This window comes from Lithobates pipiens, unplaced genomic scaffold (assembly GCF_037356315.1).
Source record: "Lithobates pipiens isolate NorthernLeopardFrog02 unplaced genomic scaffold, aLitPip1_a1.2 Scaffold_27, whole genome shotgun sequence".
Lineage (NCBI taxonomy): Eukaryota > Metazoa > Chordata > Amphibia > Anura > Ranidae > Lithobates > Lithobates pipiens.
In genome coordinates this window covers 77,503,997-77,521,569 of record NW_027507788.1, presented here as the reverse complement: position 1 = coordinate 77,521,569, position 17,573 = coordinate 77,503,997, and the positions used below count along the sequence as shown (strand labels likewise).

Genomic DNA, 17,573 nt, shown 5'->3' with positions numbered 1-17,573 from the left:
CTCTGTAACATCTCTAAAATTCCCCCCTTTTAACAAATGAAACCGCCAAGCTCCTCATTCACTCGCTTGTTATCTCTCGCCTTGACTATTGCAACTCCCTTCTCATTGGCCTACCTCTCCGTAGGCTATCCCCTCTTCAGTCCATCATGAATTCTGCTGTCAGACTTATCCACCTTACCAACCGCTCAGTGCCTGCCAACCCTCTCCTCCAATCCTTAACACTGGCTCCCAATCGCCCAGTGAATTAAATTCAAAATACTAACCACAACATACAAAGCCATTCACAACTCTGCCCAGAGATACATCACCAATCTTGTCTCCAAATATCACCCAAATCGTCCCCTCCGCTCTTCTCAAGACCTCTTACTCTCAAGCTCGCTTGTCTCCTGGATTCCTCCAGAGCCTCTCCCATCCTCTGGAACTCACTACCCCCACTGGTCCAGCTATCCCCTACTCTCACTACCTTTAGGCGATCCCTGAAAACTCATCTCTTCAGGGAAGCCTACCATGTCTCCAACTAATCTCCTACCACTTCTATCAGCTCATTCTCCACAGTTACAACCTTTTGTACCACGTGCCCCACCCAATTAGATTGTAAGCTCTTCTGAGCAGGACCCTCGTAATCCTCTTGTATTTTATTGCATTGTAACTGTATTGTCTCCTTTTATATTGAAAATATATTTAAAAATTTCTTAGAAAAACTCCACTTACCTTTCCCGCTGCAGGGTTTTCTGTGGTAAACACCAACAGACCCAATCTTCACCCTTCACGGTGGGTTCTGTTAACAAACCCTCAGGAACCGGGGACCCTCGGGGGAACCCACACTCCTGGCCCTGTAACAGTACCCTGCCAGCAAAATGTTATGGTTCAAAATACCAAAGTACTGGATCCCGGGGTCCAGCTCTGTAAAAAGAGAAGCGTTACAGGTAAAACCTAGTTTCTTCAGACACGAGGCCTGGGTACCATTCAATTCAGACTAAAAGACACTTTCAATGGATCTGGCTGCATACCTAGCCCCAGCAAGGATTGCTCCAGTGGAGTTCAGCACAGCACATCTTTACTCATGACTACACACCTTAGAAACTGGCGAAAAAACTGAGGTACTCCAAGTAGTGGGAGGGGTTATATAGGGAGTGCACTTCCTATCTTAGGGTGTGCCAGTGTCCATCACCTGAAGGTGGCCTATAACCCACAAAGTAACTACTATGGCTCTGTGTCCCGTGATGTACAATAAGAAATCTGGCCAGTTCAGCAGGGCATGGCCAAATTTTGACACATTCTTGGCCGTTTCTGTTCCAGAGATGATTCTAAATGAAAGACTTCTCGCAATCCATTATGTTGGACAATTTTTCTTCGATCATCACACTGATTAGTGTATTCTGAGAGCAGAGAAGTCCCCGCAGTCAGAATAAAATAGCATATGGGGGGGGGGGGATTCCTTTATCCACTTCACTTGGATGGGGGAACCTTCAGGTTTTTTTATTGATTAACCCACTGGCTGATCAAAAAATAAATAAAACTGACCCATGGCCAGCCTAAAACTGGATGCATTGGGAACAGAGGGGCGCCAGACTGAGTGCAGTATAAATCATATACTTAATAAAAACAAGTAGTAACTTACAGGTTAAATTAGATCAGTTCAGTGAGGTGCTGAAATTGCCAGTCCTGGAGTCTCATAAATGTCCTATGTGGTGTCCTGTTTTCCCTTTGCAGCCACAGTGGCAAAGAATGGCAATGCATTTTTGAAGCTACCACTTCTGCATCAGACCATGACTGGCTGGCAAACCTGGTAGTCTTAAATATATAGGAAATAGATGGAGAGATCTGATGGACTGGCTGGTCCATCAATCAAATAGACAAATTTAAAGAGGTAGACGGTTGTAGACCGAAGTGAATAAGAGTAAAAAACTTGCTGATTAATAGTGGATGATGATAATTTTATGACGTTTGAAGAAATCAAAGGATGAATTGATTTGGACCATACCTTGGATATAAAATTGGTCATTAGAAATCTCTATTAATTACTTAATTTCCGGCGGTGACCGATTCGTTCTCCGGCTCGCAGGTGCACAGAATCGACGGCTGAAGTAGATGATATCTAGATGATGCCTGTAGCTGCAGGCATCATTCAAATATCCCCACTCAAAGTCCACAACGTCATATGACATACCTTGGGTGGGAAGTGGTTAAAGACAGGTGCAACCTTTGCTAGAATGGTAATGGTTTATATGCTGGCAGTGCATTACTCAGGCTGGCATGCTACTTCACATTTTCTGGGATTGTCCAAAGCTCCGCCCTTTTTAGTGAAAGGTCTTACAGATCATACACAAACTTAGACATTTCACTTCTGGACGATCCAGCAGAAGTGCTCCTATACTGCAAATCCCTGCTGAAACAACTTTTAAATGCAACCAGGGCCTACATCCCCAGCATGTGGAAACAATCCCCACCTACTTTGCCACAATGGTTCGTCAGGGTGAATGATATGGATGGAACATATGACCTCTGCCCTTAGGGACAAGGCAGAGGAACACAACACACGCTGGCTACACTGGGATATATTATGCTTTTCAGATTAATATTTAACTTATTTCTAACAGAATCTCTTTCCTCCATGGAAAAGCTCTATTTGTGGGGAAAAAAGAGGGTGTAAATTTTGTTTGGGTACAGCGTCACACGACCGCGCAATTGTCAGTTAAAGCGACTTAGTGCCGTATCGCAAAAAATGGCATGGTCATTAAGGGAGAAAATCTTCCGTTCCTTAAGTGGTTAATTATTAATTACTTTTATTTTTCTTGTTTTCTCTATGTCCCTTTTCTATGCATCTAGGATGCCTACTCTTTCTTTCCATAACCCCCTCAAAACAATACTCTGTTTGCTCTGACCCTAAGGTGCATCTAGTGTGAGGGGGAAGAATGGGGCCCTTGACCATGCAACGCCTATACTCTGCTCCCCTCCTAAGGATTTCATACTTGCTAGTTCATAGCATTTATTTTTTCAGCTTGGCTTTCTTTTAGTATGGCATATCACTTATGTTTTTCTATATGTCTTTCTCCACAATACAAAACAAACTCGACACTTTATAATTGATGTGCTGGAACTTTGTTACTTTATTGATTTTCATAAATTTGCTGTTCAGGTTACCGGTATATACATTTCTATTTCTGTGAATCATCGTCTATGATACGTCATGTCGTGCTATATTGTGACGTCTCCTACCTTAAATAAGGAATAAAAAAAATAAGAATGGTAGTGGTTTTCTTAAGACCGGATAATGCCGAATCCACTCGGGGGGTAGAACACATTTTAACTTGGTCTTCTTAAAATGGGTACAGTGGGTACACTGGAATGGCCTTTGCAGTCTCAGGGGCTCTAAATGGCACAAGACTAGGAATAGCACTGGTAGAACCAAACAGGTTCCAAAATTCTTGTTCCAAAGTGGTGTGAACTGCATCAATAATAGCCAAAATGGTTTCCTGGGAGTAATGGTAAAAGATTGCGACTTCTGGCAGGCAAGTTCATCTGGCAAGAACTGAAATGTCTCAGAATCAGAGCCTCACTTTTATTACTTGTTGACCCTGCCAGTAGATACATTACATGGAATTAACTAAACTTTCTGTGCCATTATAATGGTGCAGGAAACTATGCATCACATTAACTAAGCAGATAGACCTGTTTCAGGTTTATCGCACCACTTGCAATATGGAAAACTGCCTCAGAACCCTGCAAGCTTGAAGCTGGTGTAGGGGGAGTGAGCAGGAGCACTGGGGACACTGTGATGTAAAGGGTGGGGGGGTTTGTGATTTAAGGGGGCAGAACAGAGACTTCAATAGGAGGTTAAAGACACTGATGAATAAAACAGGGAAGGAGGTCACTTCTATAAAGGCTGGCTGTGAGGGGATCTGTGATGTGAAAGAGGGACTGAGGATACAGCTGTGTGTGAAGGGGAGACTATGAAGTGAAGGGGGGACTGAACACTGATGTAAAGGGGGAACCATCATGTAAAGAGGTTACGGAGGTTAGGGACAAACTGATGTGAAGGGGGTCTGTGAGGTTATGGCAGGGCACTTCTGTAAAAGGGGCTTTGATGTAAAGGGGGGGGGGGGGGGTGACTGTGATGTAAAGGGGGGTGTGAGGATACTAATGTACAAATGTACTGACTGGACGTCTGTGAATTTTGGGAGGAATGGCAGAAAACGACACAAACACAAGGAGAACCTGAACACATGCAAAAATAATTTTAAACAATTTCATTCTCCAACAGAACATCAATATTCTAGAAATTTGCTATTAGCAATATACCCTACAATATAAAACAAAGTTGTAGAAGTAAAAGATTTATACATTCCAAGCACAAAATATCTGAAGGCAGAGCTTATCCAAGCCTGATATTTCATTTGTGAACGGATACTATTGGCTAAATCAACAAAATAACTTAAAGTGGAGCTCCACCCAAAAAGGGAAAGTCATGGGAGGTCATGCGACGCTGTAAACAAACATCATTATAATTTTTTTCCTAAAAATAGAGCTTTCTTTTGGTGGTATTTGATCACCTCTAGTGTTTTTATTTTTTGTGCTCCACTGATGGCACTGATGGGCACTTATAGGTGTCACTGATGGGAGGCACTGGAGGACACGTATAGGCAGCACTGATAAGAGGTGCTGGTAGGCATCACTGATGGGTACAGAGTGCCATCCCTAATGGATAATGATTTCCATCCTTGGTGGGCCTTAGTGGACTTATCTGGTAGTCATAGGTGGGCATCCCTGGTTGTTCTGCACTGATAATCAGTGCAGACCACCCCCCGCAGGAAAGCAGCCGAATGACTCTCCTCGTGCCTGTCAGTGCAAGTAGAGGAAAAGCCGATACACTGCATTTTCCGTTTACAGTGATCAGCTGTGATTGGACACAGCTGATCACGTGGTAAAGAGCCTCTATCAGAGGCTCTTTACCTAGATCAGAGATGTGATGTGTCAGGCTGACACACCACCGATCGGGGCTTATCCTGCTGGATGTCATATGACGCCCAGCTAGGATAACTGAACAACTTCCTGGCTGTCATTCTGCTATAGGCCGGGCGGGAAGTGGTTAAAAGTCAGCAGCTATAGTATTTTTCTTTCCCCCCCAGGCTGAAACTCTCCTTAAATATAGGCTGAAAATCCTCTTTAATACAGGTCTTGAATACTTCAGCTAGAGTTCTCTCCTCGAAAATTCAATGTTCTACCATCTGCTGAACCATCAGCTGAACTCTGTTAAAGTGGTTGTAAGGTTAAAGGTATTCTCTGCATTAAGGTTAAAAAACATATCAATAGCAGCTCCCCCTTTTCACTCGATCCCGTGCTGTCCCATCTGCAGCAGTTCTGGTCTACTCTCTCTCCCCTCTCTTACAGGCTTGGCTGAGGGCAACAGGAGGCACTGGCTCCTGCTGCTGTCAGACAAATGTAGTGAGGAGGGGACGGGGGATGGGGCCAAGCCGCACTGTGTGTGTCAATAGTTGCACACAGCCCAGCTCGGGATCAAGCTCAACAAGGGCACTCAGAGAATAGGAGGAGTCAAGAGTGCTGGCAGGGGACCCCAGAGGAGGAGGATCGGGGCTGCTCTGTGCAAATCTATTGCACAGAGCAGGTAAGTATAACATGGCCCTTACAATCACTTTAAGAAAAATGATGGAAAGTTTCAGAAGCTGCATCAGGCAAGACAATTTACCAACATGCAAAAAATCTCTCTGCCTGATACCTCAAGAGATACTGCTCTCTAGCACCCACACAAAACTGAAATATTGTCATGGCCATCAGGTAACCTCTGGTATGGCTATTGATTATCTAAATGATCATAGACACTCGTTATGACATGTTGAAAAGCACATTGTGACAGAAGCATAAATCTTCAGTAAAAAAAGAAAAAAGGAAGACTTAGAAAAACAAGCCATTGCTTACATTTCGTTGCTGGTCAATCTTTTGCATCTGTACTTGTTTGTGATTGGTGATTACTTGTCGGATGCCATTGACAAAGCCACTTTGATCATACGGTATTAAGCCCATGAAGATCCTCTTTTTGGAAGAGTACAGTAGCATGAGAACGCGTACCTCACATGGTGTAGTATGAGGAAAGTGAACACAACCTGCCTAAAAAGATAGTGAGAATGGCAACAGATGAAAAACAAACCGTTTAAACTACAATGTATAAAAAAAAAGTTATTCAACTTATCAGTAAACCTATCCATCATACTTTTAAGTTGGCATGGGCAGGTGAAAAATAAGATCAGTCGTCACTAGGGACTATTAAACTAAATGAGTCATCAGTAGGATGATTAAACAGATCCAAGCTTGCACCTCCAGAACAACTGTTTGGCATATAGCACACCTCATATGGCTCCTTAGTACAAAGCCTTTAGGCTGACAAATATCTATCTGTAAACCAAGCAAACAAGCAGATGTATGATTCAAATGACATGTAAAGGAAGCAAAGCAGGTAGGCAGAGTGGATAAGTGTTCTCTAAAACTTCTGTGCATTTACAACAGTAGTCTGTTTCTGCCTACTTCTCACAGGTCATTATTAAGCTGGAGCACTTTCATAGCTACCTTCATTATTTATTTTAGAGTTTATTTTGATGATGCACAACATTCAGCAAGCTGTGTTTCAGATCCTAGATTAGGTCTGGAGAACAGTGGGCTGCACTGGAGATGGGCTAACTGGACAGTCTATCCAGGACTAGAATATGAATCTGCCAGCAGCTAATTGAAGAATTGCACATATCTTCCAAACATCAGACCTGGAGAAGGAATCCACTCTCCTAAGAAAACTAGCTAGAACTGGATGTTATATACACTAAGGTCACCTACAGTCTTGTTTGCACTAGTGTACAATGATCATTTAATATACGTTAGATTCTCTAAAAAGATCAGAGAGAAAATTAGGTTTGGTTAAATATAATAAAGGAATTAAATCAGTTAAATCTAAAAATTGCCTCAGTTCTTACATATGTTGTAACTGCATAATATAATATATTCAGGCATTATGTTTCTTTATTTTCAACTGGTCATTTTGCCAGTAACACTTCTTGTCCTGGGGTAACAACACTCACTGTACTGTTATCTATAGATTAGCAGCATGTCAACCTAGGACAAGGAGTGTGTTAGGACTACAGAATAACCCACCTCATCTTTATAACAGAGAGGAATATGTCATGTAGTTCACAGAAGTAAAGATGGAAATACATTGATCCTTTTTAAAATGACCCTATCCCCCCCCCCCCCCCCCCCCCATCCACATCAAATCAAGTGTGAGAAATCACTCCCATTGTGTTCTGACGACAGGGAGACTTCCCCACCTTTAGAATACACTGTGATGACAGCTATGGCTTTTTGTGCAGGAAAAGCCCAATGGGTTGGTTGTACAGAAGTCAATTGGTAGATAGACTTCTGTACAACCAGCATGCCCATACAAGGATCAAAATATGTCAGGCTCCTGCTGAACCAGCAACATTTCGATCCACATATGGCCACCCTGAGCTAGGAAGGGCTCATAATGTTTGACTGTAGAGTGCAAAAAAACAGCACCAGATTTCTGAAACATATATCGAAATTACATAACTTTCAATGGTAATTTACTAGACCTAAAGTGAACAAAATAAGAGCAGTTGATTGTTAGATTCATTATATAATTCAAGATTCTTTCATCTTCCTAAACTTTAAAGTGGGCTTCCAGGTTTTAGTGCACTTTAACTGATTCAGCCCCAGAAGATTTTACCCCCTTCTTGACCAGAGCACTTTTTGTGATTCGACACTGCGTCGCTTTAACTGACAAATTGCGCGGTCGTGCAACGTTGCACCCAAACACAATTGATGTCCTTTTTTTCCCCACAAATAGAGCTTTCTTTTGGTGGTATTTAATCACAGCTGGGGTTTTGATTTTTTGCTAAACAAACAAAAAAAGATAAAAAAAAAAAAAATCATGTTTCATAGTTTGTTTATAAAATTTTGCAAACAGATAATTTTTCTCCTGCACTGATACACGCTGATGAGGCGGAACTGGTGGACAATGATAGGCTGCAATGGTAGGCACTGATAATCAGAGCTAAGGTGGCGCTGATAGGCACAGATAAAGCGGCATGGATAGGTGTTACTGATAGGTGTCACTGATGGGCACTGGTAGGTGACACTGATGGGCAGCAATGTTGATGAGGCACTGATAGGTGATACTGATGGGTGACACTGTGGGCACTGGTAGGCAGCACTGTTGTGCACTGGCAGGTGGCACAGGTGGGCACAGATGAGCCAGTGGCAGCTCTCCTTGATCAGGACTGATGTACCTCTGACAGCCCCCGGTGATTGGCTTTTTTTTTCTCCTCAGGCCATCAGCTTGAGGAGAAAAAATAGCCGATTACTGGCTCTGTATACATCACATGAACAGCTGTCATTGGCTGACAGCTGACCACGTGGTAAGGGGTCAGGACTCTATAGCGCAGAACTGAAGCAGTAAATTGTGTCTTATCTGATCTGCCTGGTTTTCTATTCCTTCTTCTTTAGGCTGGGTTCACAGTTGTGTGTTGTGAGAACCAATGGGATTCCTGTGAGGGTTCCCGCATCGCACCTGAATCACCGGCGGTTTACACTGACATCTGCGAACTGCTGCGCTTGCCAATGTAAAGTTAATGACACGTCCAGATCTGTTCACAGATCACAGTGTGAACTGCGAAATGGTGCAAGAATCAGATCGCACAGGTGACAAAAAAAGGGGTCCTGCACCATATTGGGGCGAATGGGATTTCAGCCATACAGTTTGTATGGCTGAATTTGCATAGCACAGACATCGCTTGTGATCTGCACAGCAATCTGTTGCGAATCACATTCAATGTCTGGGAAAAAAAAGGACGTCAATTTTGTTTGGGAGCCACGTTGCACGACCGCACAATTGTCAGTTAAAGTGACGCAGGGGCCGAATCGCAAAAAGTGGTCTGGTCCTAAGTCAGCAAAATGGTCCGGTCTAAAAGTAGTTAAGCCGTAAGCTTGAACAATCACTTGACAAATCCATTTGGAAAGTGTAGATTTTGATGCAGCCGGTCCCCTTTTTGGACCTTCTGGCAGTTCAAATAAAACATCTGTTTTGCGAACCTGAGCGGTCGCCTTTAACCACTTCAATACAGGGCACTTTCGCCCCCTTCCTTCCCAGCCCAATTTTCAGCTTTCAGCGCTCTAGCGCTTTCAGTGACAATTGCGCGGTCATGCTACACTGTACCCAAATGAAATTTTTATCATTTTGTTCGCACAAATAGAGCTTTATTTTGGTGGTATTTATTCACGACTCCGTTTTTTATTTTTTGCGATATAAGCGCAAAAAAGCGGAAATTTGGAAAAAAAAAACAATATTTTCTTTTTTCTACTTCAATAAAAATCCAATAAAATCAAATTTTGTCATAAATTTAAGCCAAAATGTATTCTGCTACATGTTTTTGGTAAAAAAAAATCCGTTAAGTGTATAATAATTGGTTTGTGTGATCACGGACATATGTACGCAAATGATCATGTACATATGTGTGCAGGTGATCACGTACATATGTGTGCAGATAATCATTGGGACATGTGATTTTAGTGGGACATATGTGGGGGACATGTTTTTATTATTAGGGACATGTGTTTTTATTATTTGGGGACATGTATGTTTTGGGGACATGTGTGGGGACATTGTGTTTATACTGTGTGGTGTGTTTACTGTGTGGTGTGTTTACTGTGTACACTAGACTGGTGATCAGTGAGTAAAAAGCTGTAAAAAGCAGCCCATACTCACTGATCAGCAGCCGGCTGCAGCGATCTGCTCTCCTCTCCTCAGCGGTGACTTCCGTGTGAGGAGAGGAGGAGCCGATTGCCTAGCAACCGGCTGTTTGTTTACATCACATGACGGCCGTGATTGGACACGGCCGTCATGTGATCAGGAGGGCCAATCACAGAGCCCTCCTGCCGATCTGAGATGCGCCGTGTCCGGGTGACACGGGCGCATCGGGATCGCGCCGCTGCGCGGGAGCGCGCGCGCGCGATCCCGCTACTCCTGAATGACGTTCCTGAACGTCCTATCAGGAGTAGGCGGCTCCCACCCGGCCGTATATGTGCATTGGCCGGGTGGGAAGTGGTTAAATAAACTCTGATCGCTCTTACTACATCAAGGGAATGTAGTGCCTTTTCTAGATTGAGGCTCTGGGAAGAAAGAAGGAAGAATAATATATTGGTTTAAATGAAAACCTGTCACCACTTTTGGTAGAAATTAAGAATGAGGACACAAAACCACTTTATCCTTATGCATTGAAATGGCAACCAAAAAGATTATCTTTCTTGTCAAAAGAACCAAGGAAATTTCCCGTAAAGGCTGATTTTGCAAAGTCGATAAGACCAAATTTAAATCCCAAGGATTTAGAGGTACCTTGCTAGAGGGATTAATCTGTGTTACCCCTGAATAAAGCTATGCACCAGAGAGTGGGAAGCAAGAGGCCGTTGAAAAAACACTGACAAGGCCGAGATCTGGCCCTTGATAGTACTCAAGGCCAGCTTCATTTCTAATCCCATTTGCAGGAAATCAAGGAGCATACCTATTACATACTTCCTAGGGTGCCAACCCATGGATCCACATCAAGAAACATATGCTTTCCAGACTCTATAGTAAATGATTCTGGAAGCCGGCTTCCTGGCATTAATCAAGGTAGACACTCCCGAAGGAGATAACCCACGATCCTATAGAATGTGGGTTTCAATTGCCAAACCATTAAATTTAGCATTTGCCATTTAAGGTAGTATGGAATACTGGATCTTGTGCGAGAAGGTCTGGCCATAAATGGAAGAGTCCAAGGGACTCCTACCGCCATCTTTATGATCTCGGCAAACCAAGATCTTCTGGGCCACCAGATTCACCTCCTTTCATTCCTGCTTGATCCTGCGGCGAAGACGCGGAAATAGCAGAACTGGAGGAAGCGCATAGATCAGTGAAAATTGATCCCATGGGAAGACTAATGAGTCTGTTCCTCATGCTAGCGGATCCCTCATTCGACACAAACTTGTCGACTTTGTTGTTGAATCTGGACGCGAACAAGTCCACGTCCGGAATACCCCATCTTTGACATATCGCTAGGAAGATGTCAGGGTGAAGAGACCATTCTCCCGGAAATAATTGTTGGCGACTCAAGTAGTCCGCCTGCCAATATTCTATTCCTGGAATGAAAATTGCCAATAGGCAAGGAATGTTGTGTTCTGCCCAGACTAGAACATGACTCTCCTCTTTTTGGGCTGCAGGACTTCTCGTGCCCCCCTGGTGACTGATGTAAGTCACAGCCATGGCATTGTCGGACTGAAACCTGACAGGACAACCCATAGTCTGACCGGCCAAGATTCTAGGGCCAGACGTACTGCCCGAATCTTCAAAATGTTGATAGGCAAGGTCCTTTCTAACTTGGACCATGTCCCCTGGACAGAATCTTCTTCCAGGACTGCCCCCCAGCCTAGAAGGCTGCCATCTGTTGTCACCACTTTCCAGGATACTGGCAGAAAAGATTTCCCCTTTTGGAGGTTGCTGGATATCAACCACCAATTTTGGCTCGGACATGCTTCGGGAGCCAAGCGTATTGGAAAATCCAAGGCCTGAATCTTTTTGTTCCAGATGGTGTTTTGTAGCAGTCTTGAGTGAAACTGTGCATAATAGATGGCCTCGAAGGAGGCCACCATTTTCCCCAACAATCTCATACATAGCCGAATGGAAGGATTTTTCTTTGTTTTGATAAGTTGAATTAGTCCTATAATGGAACTGATTCTTGTGTGGGGTAAAAATACCTTCTTCTGTACGGTATCTATGACCAGCCCCAAGTACTGTAATCTCCTTGATAGTTTTAAGGAGGATTTTTCTAGGTTGAGTATCCAACCCAAAGATTCCAGGTAGTTTACAGCTGTGATCAGACTCTGGTTTAGACCTGAGACTGAATGATCCATTGAAAGTAGATTGTCTAAATAGGCTAGGACCGTTATGCCTTGAGCCCTTAATCTGGCTAAAGGAGGTGCCAGAATCTTTGAGAACACCCGTGGTGCTGTGGCTAAACCGAATAGCAGGGCCACAAACTGAAAATGATGAATTTTCTATTTCGAAGCGCAGAAATTTCCGGTGAGCGGAAAATATTGGCACGTGGAGATATGCATCCTTTTTTTTTTTAACTTAATTTTTTTATTAATTTATATAATGATATTACACCAAAAACATGACGATAGCAGAAATTACAGTATAAAAACAAATGGCATGTATGGAAAATACTTTTTTCACAACATATATACAACAATATTCTAAATATATATTATATTAAAAAATACTATTTCCTCAGCAACCCAAACCCTCCCACCCTATTGCTAACTCCCCCCCCCCCCCTCCCTGCACCATATAAGTGTGCTTATATCAACTAATTATACGAAGAAAAGGAGAAAAAAGAAAAAAAAATTACAAAAGAAAAAGAAAAGAAAAACGGGGAAAAATAGGAATTTGTCTCAAGAAAACCCCCCCTCATCTAGCCAGGGTCTCCACATTCTAAAAAAATGTCATAATTGCCCTGTCGAGTATACATCACTCTCTCATTACCCACTACTAAATTAACTGTATCAACCCAACTCTGCAGAAGCGGGGATGTATGTGCCTGCCATTTCTGTGTAATCGTTTTTCTTTCTGTCTTTCGGGACTCCACCCCTTTCCACACTTCCCAGTAAGCAAATCTTAGCCGTTGGTTCCAGGGTGACATTAAAGATTTTATTCATACTATCTACTCTCTTCACTCCAATACTTGAATAACTTCGGACATCTCCAAAGCATGTGTATGAAATCCCCTGATGCGCCGCATCTAGGGCAATGATCATCTTGTTTCCATCCAAAACTAAACAATTTTGCTGGAGTGTAGTATACTCTATGAAGGAGAAATAATTGCGACACCTTCTGTGAGGGAGAGATTGAGACCAACCTTCCTCTTTGCAGGATTTCACCACAATCCTCTGTTATTGCCCCTAGGTCTCTTTCCCATTTAACTCTACTCTTAGAAAGTCCTGCTCTGCTTGTTGTTCTAGCTTCCAAACTGGTATATATTTTAGAGATTAGGCCTTTAGATACATCTGAATTAATTATACTAGTCAAGGTTGGAAGCTGGATCCATTCGATTATTTGTGACCTGAACTGGGCTTGAATCGCGTGCCTAAGTTGTAAATACTTATAAAAGGTGCTATTTGGTATATTGAATTCTTGTTTTAAATCTGAAAAAGCTTTCAAGGTACTGCCGTCATATAGCTGTCCTAAACGTCTAATACCCTGCCGTTCCCATTCAACTGGTTTCTCTATATTCCTTAGTTCTGGCAGTTTGCTATTGTTCCATAAAGGAGCATATTCTGATATCCCCTTATACCCCTGCAAAAGCTTTGCTACCTGCCAGACTTTTTTAATCAATTTAAACGTCGGGCATTTATGGGAGAATGACTCTGCCTCCAGGACCTCAAGTAGAGTTATGTGTTGACCCCATTAACATTAAGCTCCTATTGGGATTTGCATCCTTGATATCGATTGAAGCCAAAAACTCCCCTCTTTGCAGGATGGAAACAACTGATCGGATTGACTCAATGCGAAAGGATCGGATGTTTAAGTGCTGATTCAGATCTTTGAGATCTAGAATGGGTCTTCGTTTGGCATCTCCATTTGGTTTTGGAACCATGAAAAGGTTTGAATAAAAACATGTGCCCTGTTCCTCTAAGGGCACCTCCGATATCACCAACTGGAATAATAGATAATCCAGAGCTAAAAAGAGAGACTTCTTTTTCTCTGGATCCCTGGGAACATTTGATCTTAGAAAACGAGGAGACGGAAATTTTCAGAACTCTAGTTTGTAACCTAGAGAAACTGAAGAAGCCACCCATCTGTCTTGACGTTGTTCCTGCCAGATCTTTGAAAATTGCAGCAGCCTTCCCCCCACCCGAGCGAGCGGGGGGCGCCCCTTCATAAGGAGGCTTTAGCAAAATGCTTTGTGGGCTTTCTGCCCCAAGATTTCTTTTGACCCTGGTGCTGCCCTTGGGGTCTTCCCCTTGAACCTGACGGTTGAGGCCGCCGAGACTGCCTAGAGGCTGATGCCCCGGCACAGGTGAGCAAGGAGAAATGTTTGAACTTCTTTACTGGTAAAAGAGAGCTTTTCCCATTAGAGATCCTTTGGATGTATTTATCTAGATGTATTTATCTAGATAGTCTCCAAATAGCCGTTCACCATGAGAGGGGAAACTGGCCAAGAGCTTTTTACACGGTGCTTCGGCTGACCAATTTTTCAGCCTCAGAACTCTAGGAGAATGCACTAGTCCAAGCATAAGCCGTGAGGCTTGAATGATAGAATCTTTCATAGCATCTACTTTGAAACATAGTGCGTCTGATACACCAGTCCATTGCTGGGCCTGCTGATCAGGCAGAATTTTAAGTATCTCCACAAACTGTTCCTTAATGGACTGAGATACACCAATTGCAGCAAGAACCGGCTGCGCTACTGAACTTGCTAAAGACATATTGCTTTTGGAAAGAAGTTCCAACTTTTTATCTGTTGGATCTTTTAACATTAGCGCATTATCCACCGCACATGTGAGACTCTTGTTCACTGAGGCAATTGCAGCATCAATTGCTGGAACCCCCCATTTCTTATAGAAATTCTTCCATAGGATAAAATATGGAGAATTTCTTAGGAGGAAAATATTGTTTATCCGGATGTTTCCATTCAGAATACGTAAGCTTTTTTTAGCCATGAATAGGAATAGCATCCCCAGATGGAAGAGGTTTTAATGATCCCAAACCAGAGGTGGGTTCATCAAGAGCCTGCGCTGCAGGCAGCAAAAAGGTTGCACAAACCAATTTAGTAAGAGAGTGCACAAGCAACCTGTCTTGTGATGCTACTCCTATATTAGGATCCTCAGAAGAAGATATATTAGTATCTTACAAATCTCTTGGAAGATCTTCCTGATCCCCTACCCCCTGCACCTCAATAACAGGGTCCTGAGCACTAGATGGGGATCTGCTATGTTTGGCCCCACTATGGAGAGATATCATAGCATCAATCTTCTTTTCCAAATTACAAATGGTAGAAAAAAAAAACCTCCTGTGTGATATATACAGGGACTGAAGTGTCTAGTGCAGCTGCAACAACAGTCTCCCCTGACTGCTCAATCTGACCGGCTGCATCACTCTCAGAGGAGGATGACATTCTTTTGGAAATGGATTTCGTTTGTTGTGAAACCATTAACCCTTTAGAACCATTAGAGGAGTTCCTGGTCCCTTTTCCACTCATAGCCTGAAGCACAAAAGCAGAGGCACTACCAAAAAGTATGTACACTGTTAGGTTATAGTCCAGCGCTATAACCTGCTATTAATACCTAGCCTGGCAAAGTAATAATGTGTCAAAGGGAATGCCTGTGTCACCAAACCTGAAGTAAGCCAACCTCCTGCTCATGTGTCCCTCCGCAGCCAGCAGCAGCTACACACACAGTGCTTTTAAAAACATACTCAACGTGTGGCCAGCATCTGATGCTGTTAGCCTGCCCCCCCCCCTGCTAATTACGCTCCCCCTTTCAAAAGAAAGTGCTTTCCCGTGCAAGCGGCGGACTTCAGGCGCCTTGCAAACAATTGAGATGGCTGGGGGGGGGGGGGGGGGACCACCGCTGAGCGGCTGCGCGGTTTGTCGGTTTAAAAAAAAAAAAAAAAAAAAAAAAGGAAATGCTCTCGCCATATAGGTCCCCCGAAGGGTAAGATTCCAACATTGGGGGCGCAGGAGGAGAACCAGTCCCCACTTTCTTACCGGAAGATCTGCTAGTTGTGGCCGGAGGAGAGGAGGAATGAAGGCTTCTGACACAGCGCTTTTTCCAGCATCAGGCGGTGAATGCTCAATACAGCCCCCAGTGGTGACACATAGGCATGACAACATTATAACTTAAGAGAAATTAATAAGAAAATCTCCACTTACCGTTCCTCGCTGCAGGGTTATCTGAGATAAACCCAATCTTCACCCTTCACGGTGGGCTCCGAAACCTTCAGGAACAGGGGAACCTAGAGCTTACCCACAATTACGGACCTGCAACAGCACCCTGTCAGTAAAACTTTATGGCCTTACTACCAAAAAGTACTGCATACCAGGGTCTAGCTCTCTAAAAAGAGAAGCATTCGCAAACAAAACCTTGTTTCTTTGGACAAGAGGCCTGGGTACCATTCCTTTGGCCCATGAAAGGACACTCTGGTCAGCATGGCTAGCCCCAGCAAGGATTGCTTCCAGTGGAGCTCAACACAGCACATCTTTACTTGTGACCAACACCTTAGACACTGGTGAAAAAAACCGAGGACTCCCAGTAGTGGGGGGGGGGGGGGGGGGGGGGTTATATAGGGAGTGCACTTTTTACCTCAGGGCATGCCAGTGTCCATCACCTATCAGCAGCCCTATAACCCACATAGTAACTACTATGGCACGGTGTACCCTGATGTATGAAAAGAAAAGTAAATGTATTTTGTTGGGATTTTATGTGATAGACCAACACAAAGTGGCACATAATTGTAAAGTGGAAGAAAAAAGATAAATGGTTTTCAAAATGTTTAACAAATATCTGAAAAGTCTGGTGTGCATTTGTATTCAGCCCCCTTTCCTCTGATACCCCTAACTAAAATCTAGTGGAACCAATTGCCTTTAGAAGTCACCCAATTAGTAAAGAGAGTCCACCCGTGTGTGATTTTAATCTCAGTATAAATACAGCTGTTCTGTGAAGCTCCTAGAAGTCTCTTAGAGGACCTTAATGAACAAACAGCATCATTAAGGCCAAGGAACACACCAGACAGGTGGTCAGTGATAAAGTTGTGGAGAAGTTTAAAGCAGGGATTAGGTTATGAAAAAATATCCCAAGCTTTGAACAACTCACGGAGCACTGTTCAATCAATCATCTGAAAATTGAAAGCGTTTGGCACAACTGCAAACCTACCAAGACATGGCTGTCCATCTAAACTGACAGGCCGGGCAAGAAGAGCATTAATCAGAGAAGCAGCCAAGAGGCACCTGGTAACTGAGGAGCTGTAGAGATCCACAGCTCAGATGGGAGAATCTATCGACAGGACAACTATTAGTTGTCTATGTCACAAATCTTTTATGGAAGAGTGGCAAGAAGAAAACCATTATTGAAAGAAAGCCATAAGTCATCCCGTTTTCAGTTTGTGAGAAGCCATGTGGGGGACACAGCAAACATGTGGGAGGAGGTGCTCTGGTCAGAGGAGACCAAAGTTTAACTTTTTGGCCTAAAAGAAAAACGCTATGTAAAACTAGCTCTGCACATGACCCTGAACAAGGCATCCCCACCATGAAACATGGTGGTAGCAGCATCATGTTGTAGGAATGCTTTTCTTCAGCAGGGACAGGGAAACTAGAAGATGGATGGTGCCAAACACAGGTCAATTTTAGAAGAAACCCTGTTAGAGTCTGCAAAAGGCTTGAGACTGGGGAAGAGGTTCACCTTCCAGCAGGACAACGACCCTAAACATACAACCAGAGCTACAACAGAATGGTTTAGAT

General features: G+C 43.4%; 1 protein-coding gene across 5 annotated transcripts in view; it reads right to left on the bottom strand.

The window, feature by feature from the left end:
* MED25 (mediator complex subunit 25) overlaps positions 1-17,573 on the bottom strand; it is a 474,735-nt gene that overhangs the window by 212,746 nt on the left and 244,416 nt on the right. For all 5 annotated transcript variants that reach the window (XM_077457089.1, XM_077457091.1, XM_077457094.1 and 2 more), the window contains one exon: positions 5,938-6,126. In XM_077457089.1, the coding sequence (XP_077313215.1) occupies positions 5,938-6,126 (189 nt within the window). The remainder of the gene's footprint in view (positions 1-5,937; positions 6,127-17,573) is intronic.